Genomic DNA, 8,776 nt, shown 5'->3' on the forward strand with positions numbered 1-8,776 from the left:
GAGAAAGTCATCCCAAAATCTCAAAATCAAAAGAAAACATCTGACTAGTCAACTCTTTATGCATCTGGGTATAGAAATCTTTGCCTAAATGGAATCTGGGTTCTAGAATATTGTTTTAACACTATCCTATCAGAATTGCTCCTTGTCAAATAAAAAGCCACATCATCTTAATGGTTTTACAATAGTTCTTTGCATAACTCAAACGAGTCTACTATTAATAGCATTTGAGTTGCTCACCATTTTTTCACTGTTATAATCAATAACGTGCTAAGGGCATGTGAATTCTTAAGTATTTATGCAATTGTCAACTTAAATCCATGCAGGTAGGAATTACTGGATCAAAGTGCAGGCATCTACATCTATATAGACCTATATTTACATGTTAATGTATATAATCAAACTCACCTCCAGAAATATTTTGTCCTTAATATACATTCTCACAAATAATGCCTGATGCCTCATTTTCTTGCAGTCTCATCTCACTAGAGACAGGTTTTGTCATTTAAACCTTAGCCAATTAGTGATCTCAAAATGAAAAACCGTATTGCAATGTTTCTTTTATTAACATTGAACATCTTTTCTATTGCTTATTGACATTTGAATTTCTTTCATGAATCCCTTTATTAAATTTTTTCAGAAAAATGGGCAAAGGGTGATTTGATTCTCTCTCTCATGCTGCTAAGAATTCTTCATATGATAATAAGATTAATCTTTGTCGTAAGAGAAATATTTTCTTGGTCTCATCTATTTTCTTTTTGCCTTATGTATTACTATTTCAAATAGTAATGTATATAATCAAACTCACCTCCAGAAATATTTTGTCCTTAATATACATTCTCACAAATAATGCCTGATGCCTCATTTTCTTGCAGTCTCATCTCACTAGAGACAGGTTTTGTCATTTAAACCTTAGCCAATTAGTGATCTCAAAATGAAAAACCGTATTGCAATGTTTCTTTTATTAACATTGAACATCTTTTCTATTGCTTATTGACATTTGAATTTCTTTCATGAATCCCTTTATTAAATTTTTTCAGAAAAATGGGCAAAGGGTGATTTGATTCTCTCTCTCATGCTGCTAAGAATTCTTCATATGATAATAAGATTAATCTTTGTCGTAAGAGAAATATTTTCTTGGTCTCATCTATTTTCTTTTTGCCTTATGTATTACTATTTCAAATGTTTAAGTGATAAGATTGGTTGTTTATAATGTGTGACTTTTGAATTGCTTAGACAGAACTTTCTAAATCCCCATTATTTCATAAGACTTTTCCTACCCATATTTTCTGGCAACCTTATGGTTTTCCAGTTTTTCTGTTTTCATTTCTGTCCCATCTGGGCTGTGTAAAGGGACTGGGCATGGATACTGTCTAGGTGCTTCCCCACTAATGGGTAACTAGTTTGCTCATTCAACCAATTATGCACAGCAGGAACAAAAGAGAACACAGGCACAGACTTGTCCTCATAGATAATGTCCCTGCCCATAAAACCACAATCAAAATGGATACCCTTTTGGCTATTCTTAATATTTTCCTTTCCCTTAACCTCTGAGACAAATAGACCAGAAAATCCTGCTTCCACCCCCGCTTATAGACAGGTCTTCTCTAAGCCTTTCTGCTTATCTCTACCAACACTGCCTATCATAGCCACACCCGCCATTGCAATAGCCTATCAGCTTACTTTCTGCCACTAGCCTCTCTCCAGGGAAGATTATCTTCTGTACCAAGGGTGGCCAAACTGAAGCACAGGCCAAATCTGGCCACCACCTGTCTTTATAAATGACGTTGTATTGGAATACAGCCAGACCTGTTCATTCAGTAAGACCCATGACTGCTTTTGTGCTATACTGGCTGAGTTAAGTTGTTGAGACATAGACCCGATGGCTCCCAAAGCTTAAAATATCTTTACTTGTGCAGAAAAATGTTTGCCAACCCCCGTCCTTTATGAAAGCCAGAGCCATTTTCCTTTAATAATGCTGCTCCATTTCTTCAGTTCCTTCAATGGTGTTCCATTGTCCAGGTTCCAATCTCGGTGCCACTGGGTAGCATATCACTTAATGAATAATTTGCATTTTCCCACCTACTTGAAATGCCACATTTCTCACTCAGTTTCCATACTTTGGTTTGTTTCTGAACCTTTTTGGTTTTTGAATGAGCCCTCAGTTGTAAAGACTTAATAGCTGGGGCATACATTCCTATCTAGTTTTTAAGAAACTAAATGCCTCTGACACTTAGAAACTTTGCTTTCCTCAGGTCTTGGCCATAAGGCTTGGCTAGCTCATCCTTTACCTTGAGTAAGTCTCAAAGCTCTTGTTGGGTTTCCCAGGTGTTTGAAGCTTATGGTCAAACAGAATGCACAGCTGGCTGTACAATCACATCACCTGGGGACTGGACATCAGGTAGGCCCTCCATCTGCTGGGCAGAAAGTGAGAAGAGTTCCAACTGAATGAAGACTTGGGAGTTCAGATTATCTTGATGCTCCAAAACAATGTGGCAAATGCAAACTTAAGGTTTGGGTCCCAGCTTGCCTATTTTGACACTTCAGCTTTGGTATCAGATGATTTTTCAGTCCTATTTTTTTTTTTTTAGAGTTGATCCATCAATATCTCAGAACTATGCCTGGGATTATCACTTTAATGGTTTCCGAGCTAATTCAGAGAGGTGTGTTCTAGGTCACGTTGGTGTCCCTGTGGCTTGCAATCATGTGAAGCTGGAAGATGTTCCAGACATGAACTACTTCTCAGCAAACAATGAAGGAGAGGTGGGTAGGTCATGCCCTATAGCCAGAGAATCAGGGTAGAGAGGTTCAGATCAGAAAGAACACAGAATTATGGGCAGCTTTGGGTTTGGCTCCGTTGAGATCTTTATCAGGGATTAAATATCTGAGCTGCACTTTTTGATTCCCTACAACGGGGACTAAAACATGGTGTTCTTTCCACTGTAGTGAAAACATTCAGAGGACTAAGGTTGGAGCATTTTCATAAAGCGCCCTGCTGAGAGTGGCGAACTTTGCTATTTTACAGTCTCTTTCTGTCTGGTGTGCAGGTCTGCATCAAGGGCACCAATGTGTTCCAAGGATACCTAAAGGACCCCGAGAAGACACAGGAAACCCTGGACAAGGAAGGCTGGCTTCACACTGGAGACATTGGTCGCTGGCTTCCAGTACGTATTCCTTTTTAACTCTGAGAGTCTGCTACTGCACCAGGGAGAACACTCTAGAGAGAGGCTGGTGACAATCTGCCTATTTTAAGAGAGACAGAAACGCAAGAAGGTTAATTAGCTGAGGCAGTTGGAGGGGCTTCTACCCTCTCTGGCTTGTGGCTTCCTCTTACTATAAAGAGAAAAAACCTTCAAAGAACTTGGCCAAGGAATTGGGAGATCTGTGTTCTAGTCATAGCTTTTCCAGGGACCAATAATATGAAATCCTGAGGAATTATGCTAACATGTAATTCAGACCTGCCAAAGCTAGAGAGATTTTCTTTCTCTAGGCCAGATTACTTTTGCTATTTTGATCACAATGTTATAGAAGATGCCAAGACCCATATGAGTTGAAGATTTTCTTCTTTCCCGATTCCTTATTAAATACAATGCTAGCAGTAGTTAATGGTACAGGCACTGTTTCCAGACTAAAATTGAAAAGTGGGATTCTTTTATAGGTTAGATGATCCTAGACTTCAGAGTTGGCACAGATCCCTTGTAATTGGAGACATCCACTTATCAGAGAGAACATTTGGCCTTTGGTTTTTTGGGATTGGCTTACTTCGTTTAGCATGATATTCTCCAACTCCATCCATTTACCTGCAAATGCCATAATTTTATTCTCTTTTAATGCTGAGTAATATTTCATGGTGTATATACCCCATTTTCTTTATCCATTCATCTATTGAAGGGCATCTAGGTTGGTTCCACAGCTTAGCTATTGTGAATTGGGCAGCTATAAACATTTAAGTGGCTGTGTCACTGTAGTATGCTGTTTGTAAGTCCTTCAGGTATAGACTGAGGAGTGGGATAGCTGGGTCAAATGGTTGTTTCATTGAAAATTTTCCAAGGAATCTCCATACTGTTTTCCAGATTGGTTGCACCAATTTTCAATGTTCACCAATGTTCTTGATAACTGCCATTCTGACTGGTGTGAGATGAAATCTTAGAGTAGTTTTTATTTGCATTTCTCTAATTACTAGAGATGTTGAAAAATTTTTCATATATTTGTTGATCGATTGTGTATCTTAGAAGTGTCTGTTCAGCTCCTTAGTCTATTTATTGATTGGATTGTTTCTTTTTTTTATATATCAATAAACCAAAATTTAAGTAAGATTCAAAGAGTGCTCAACAATGAGACCTCCAAGTACATGGTGCTAATGATGTAGTTCATAGTTTGGGGTCTCATAGTATAATGCTAACATATGTTCCTATTTAATAAGTGTTCCCAACTCTAATAAGGAACTTATTATTAGAGCTGGGAACACTTATTAAATAGGAATGTAGGTAATAGGCAATAGGATGTAGGCAATGGATATGTACCCCTCACTGGGATTATAAAAGGTTTCTCTTTATTAATCACTTTCAGATAATGTTAGGCTGAACTGATGAATCAGCCTCATTGATCGTTGCAGGGTTGGTTCAGCCTATTGTCCTACTTCCAGTGTGATCATGAGGACTGTACTTGCCACTTGCCCCAGTTTTATAATATCAAATCCTTAAGAACATAAGCTCCTTAGAGAAATGAAGCTGAAAATCACCTCTTGTGGTGGCTGGTCAGAGGGCCTTCCTCAGCCCAGCTTCTGCCCAACAAGCCCAATTAGTGACTTGCTTGACTAGTTCAGCCTGCTCCTGGACAGAACAAGAGGGAAACAGAATAGAGCATTATGGAAGGGAGGGGAGCAAATGAATTCAAAAGTCTTGGTAAAGATAACTCCTGCCCTACTCCTGAGAGTCCTGGAGCTGGAATAATTGGAAATTAAACTATAGAAGATTGACAGCTTCGAAATGCCTTCGTTTGTTGAGGCACCATTTGCATAATCCCAACAGGCCAGTGACTCTTTTTGAGGCTGCCCCTTGACTCTCCAGTGTAGAGGGGGCTCTTGCTGGAAGATCCTTCTCCTTCCTCCAAAGCCAAGAAAGAGAAATGAGAGACTCTCAGAAGTCTCTAGAGAAATCAGCTTTAAAAAAGACGCGCTTCCCTCCTGTGACTTCCTCAACCTTCCCACTGACATCACCCTCAGTGGCTCAACACAATACTCATGCTTTTATCTGCTTCTTCCAGAATGGAACTCTGAAGATCATTGATCGGAAAAAGAACATTTTCAAGCTGGCACAAGGAGAATACATTGCTCCAGAGAAGATAGAAAACATCTACATCAGGAGTAGACCAGTGCTACAAATTTTTGTACATGGGGACAGTTTACGGGTAACAGACCATTTTAAAAATAGGCTTTTCAAGCTCAGACTATGCTGGTTCCTGTAGCTATAGTATTTTTTTTTTCTTTTTAGTACTGAACTCAGGAGTGCTTAAGCACTGAGCCACACCCCCCCCCCCCAGTCCTATCTGTTTTAATTTGAGACAGAGTCTCATTTAGTTGCTGAGGGCCTTGCTAAGTTGCCAAGGCTGGCCTCAAACTTGCAATCCTCCTACCTCAGCCTCCTGAGTCACTGGGATGACAGGTGTGCACCACCGTGCCCAGCTGTGGCTACAGGAAATTTGTACGAGTGGATTTAGGATGAGAAGATCCTAACTTTTAAAACTAAAGAAATAAAGCTACTTTCTGAATTTCAAGTGAGACAATACATATGAAAAAAAAAATTGAAACTATGATGGACTTTGTAAAAATAAGAAGTCAGTCAATTTGTTAAAACAGCTATATTCATGCGTAGCTTTTATCCCATGATGAAATGAGTGCACTTCATTTCCACTCCCCCGGTTTGTTCTGTCACAAAAAAACTCTTTAAACTTGGCTTTGGAGTTGGAGGTGGGTATTGACCTGGAGATTCTTTAAGCTTAGAGACCATACCACCTCTTTTGGAAGAATCAAATTCGGATAGAATGTCTTTGTAATGAGATATGCTGAGTGGGGCAATGGGATGAGATGTCCATGGGAGTCTGAAGTATTGGTAAGGAAAAGAGGGAGGACACTAGTACGGAATTTGAAGTTTGAGAGCAGGATCTATTGTAATGGTAGGTTCTGCTTTCTCTACCCACGAGGGACACCCTTACACTTGTTTTCTCATGCACTTGCACCTCATGGTTCTTTTCTAGTCATTCTTAGTAGGAGTGGTAGTTCCTGATCCAGACGCGCTTCCCTCATTTGCAGCCAAGCTTGGGGTTAAGGGAACTCTTGAAGAACTGTGCCAAAACCAAGTAAGTGTTGTTTAGAAAGAACTCATGCATATCCATGGGCTCACTGTGAGGGAGAAGAGGCTCTTCCAGCTGGGTACCCCAAATCTCATCTCAGGCTAGCCAAGGCTGGCCTCAAACTTGCAATCCTCCTGCCTCAGCCTCCCAAGTCACTGGGATGACAGGTGTGCACCACCGTGCCCAGATATAGCTACAAGAAATTTGTATGAGTGGGTTTAGGATGAGAAGATCCTAACTTTTAAAACTAAAGAAATGAAGCTACATTCTGAATGTAGGAAGAGGCTCTTCATGCTTCTGTGACAGGGAGCTGCAGCCCAAATAGACTGAATAGTTTTATTTGATTGTGGGATAAAGAGGGAGTTTAAAAACCAAAACTCAAAATTCTTTTTATAGCATTATACTCTTTGTATGTATGTGTGTGTTGGGGGTTGCGGTGGGGAGAATGGGAAAATTAGAAAAAGGTGCCATCCAGAGAAAACCCATTAACATTTAGATTTGCATTCTTTTCATTTTTTTCTTTTATAAATATAAGGCACACAATGTGCTTATACATACTTTTATATCATGCTTTTATCTGGATCAATTTTTATAGGCATTTTGAGTTGGCTTATGCTTAGCCTTTCATTTAAGTCTTTTTCAACTGGTCATGCTTTAAGTGATGTTTCCTGTTCCTAGATTTTAAAGGAAGCCATTTTAGAAGATTTACATAAAAATGGGAAAGAAGGTGGACTTAAATCCTTTGAACAGGTCTGTACCTACTGCTGATGCTATCCTGGTCTCACAAGTCAAGCTAGAAAGTTTTATTTAAGTTTCTATTTTTGGTGGGATTTGAATACATAATTTCGTGGACTAGGCGTGTAGCTCAGTGGTAGAGCCTTTGCCTAGCATGCACAAGGCCCCAGGTTAAATCCCCCATCTTTTTAGGTACTTGTGCTGTTCCTTTTTGCTGTACATTGTTCAGTCTCCCTACTCAAATTATAAGTGCATGAGAATGGGCCTGGGTTACTGTGAAATAGTCTTTGAAATTCTTCATAGACCACTCAGGGCCGCACAGAAAAGTCCCGATCACTAATATAAATGTGTATGTGTGTACTCATCTCATCTTCTAGGTCAAAAACATCTTTGTTCATCCAGAACCGTTTTCCATTGAAAATGGCCTCCTGACACCAACGCTGAAAGCAAAACGAGTAGAGCTCTCCAAATACTTTCGGACCCAAATTGACAGCCTCTATGAGAGTATCAAGGAGTAGATGAAGGTATTTATGCTAAAGGGGCCTGGAACTATCTGCCTGCTCAATCCTTGTTACCTGGTGAGAAGGTGGATTAAAAATTATTCTATTCATTTTGTTGTCCCTCTTGTTTTACCTATGGAACTCTCAAACATAACTTGTTATTTAATACTAGGAGAATTATAATGCCGAAGCTTACCCCTGAAATAAGTACTGTTCTGCCATCTTAACCATTGCTGGCACCAAGGCTGCAGGCAACATGCCTTTCTTCAACGACCCAGTCCATGGTCTTTGTCCCTTCCTCATCATTTCTAACCTTAATGCCACTTTTATTGGTGGTCAGTAGCTCAAAGGTCAAAGCGACCCTTTGCGAAGTTTTTTTCTATTATCTTAAAACCTAGACGGCCTGCATGCCCAGCACTTATTTAGTCCTCCAAAGTTCAAATCAAGAGATCTTTGTGTTCTGATAAACTGTTTACAGTTCATGTTTTCTAGTTATTCCACAAAACCTAAAGTTCTAAGTTTTAACCTATCACTCATATTAGCCATAATTGAGACAAATTTCTTCTTTGTATACTCTAGAGTCTGTGTTCACAAGGGAAAAGTTTATCATACCGAGTATTTCCTGAATTCTCTAGTTAGATACAGTTAGAAATTAGGCCTATGACGTGTCCAAAAAGAATGTTGGTCTACAAAAAAAAATGTGTAATCTACAGTGATAGCTGGTGACTAAATCTTTTCCTTACAGTTGGCTGCTGAGCTGGAAGCTGTGGGGGAAGGAGTTGAAATGTATGTCCAGCGAGCTTTACCAGGAAATGAAGCAAGCACTGAATAAAATTCTCCTGGCACTGGGAACAAAGCTCTATGAGTGAATGTGATGCCCATACGACAGGCTTATCTTCTGTGAAGGAATCAACTGATCTTTCCCCTTGGACTCCAGTTCCTGCTGTACCTTACCCCAAGATAGCATTTGTTACCCCTACCTGTAAATGTACTCTTTAAAATAAACTATTGCAGATACATAGATTTTGGTGTTTGTTGCCTCATGGGCTCTGATGAGAATCAGTCTTCAACAAGGACCACTTAGAAATTTGAGACTAATGGTTCTGAAATTTTGGTGCACATTAGATTTAAGTAGAAGTTTGAAAAGATACTACTGCCCAGGCACTGCCCCAGGGACCCTGAGTTCGGTGGCC

The 8,776-nt window shown here is 39.6% G+C and overlaps 1 protein-coding gene across 14 annotated transcripts in view; it reads left to right on the plus strand.

Annotated features, from left to right (window-relative positions):
- The window catches only part of Acsl5 (acyl-CoA synthetase long chain family member 5), a 41,557-nt gene extending 32,963 nt beyond the window's left edge, over positions 1-8,594 (plus strand). For all 14 annotated transcript variants that reach the window (XM_076835245.1, XM_076835234.1, XM_076835247.1 and 11 more), the window contains 8 exons: positions 2,326-2,398; positions 2,672-2,760; positions 3,045-3,161; positions 5,263-5,406; positions 6,253-6,354; positions 7,027-7,098; positions 7,461-7,607; positions 8,329-8,594. In XM_076835245.1, the coding sequence (XP_076691360.1) occupies positions 2,326-2,398; positions 2,672-2,760; positions 3,045-3,161; positions 5,263-5,406; positions 6,253-6,354; positions 7,027-7,098; positions 7,461-7,601 (738 nt within the window). In that variant the 3' untranslated portion in view covers positions 7,602-7,607; positions 8,329-8,594. The remainder of the gene's footprint in view (positions 1-2,325; positions 2,399-2,671; positions 2,761-3,044; positions 3,162-5,262; positions 5,407-6,252; positions 6,355-7,026; positions 7,099-7,460; positions 7,608-8,328) is intronic.
- The last annotated feature ends 182 nt before the right edge of the window (positions 8,595-8,776 follow it).

This window comes from Callospermophilus lateralis, chromosome 15 (genome assembly GCF_048772815.1).
Source record: "Callospermophilus lateralis isolate mCalLat2 chromosome 15, mCalLat2.hap1, whole genome shotgun sequence".
NCBI lineage: Eukaryota > Metazoa > Chordata > Mammalia > Rodentia > Sciuridae > Callospermophilus > Callospermophilus lateralis.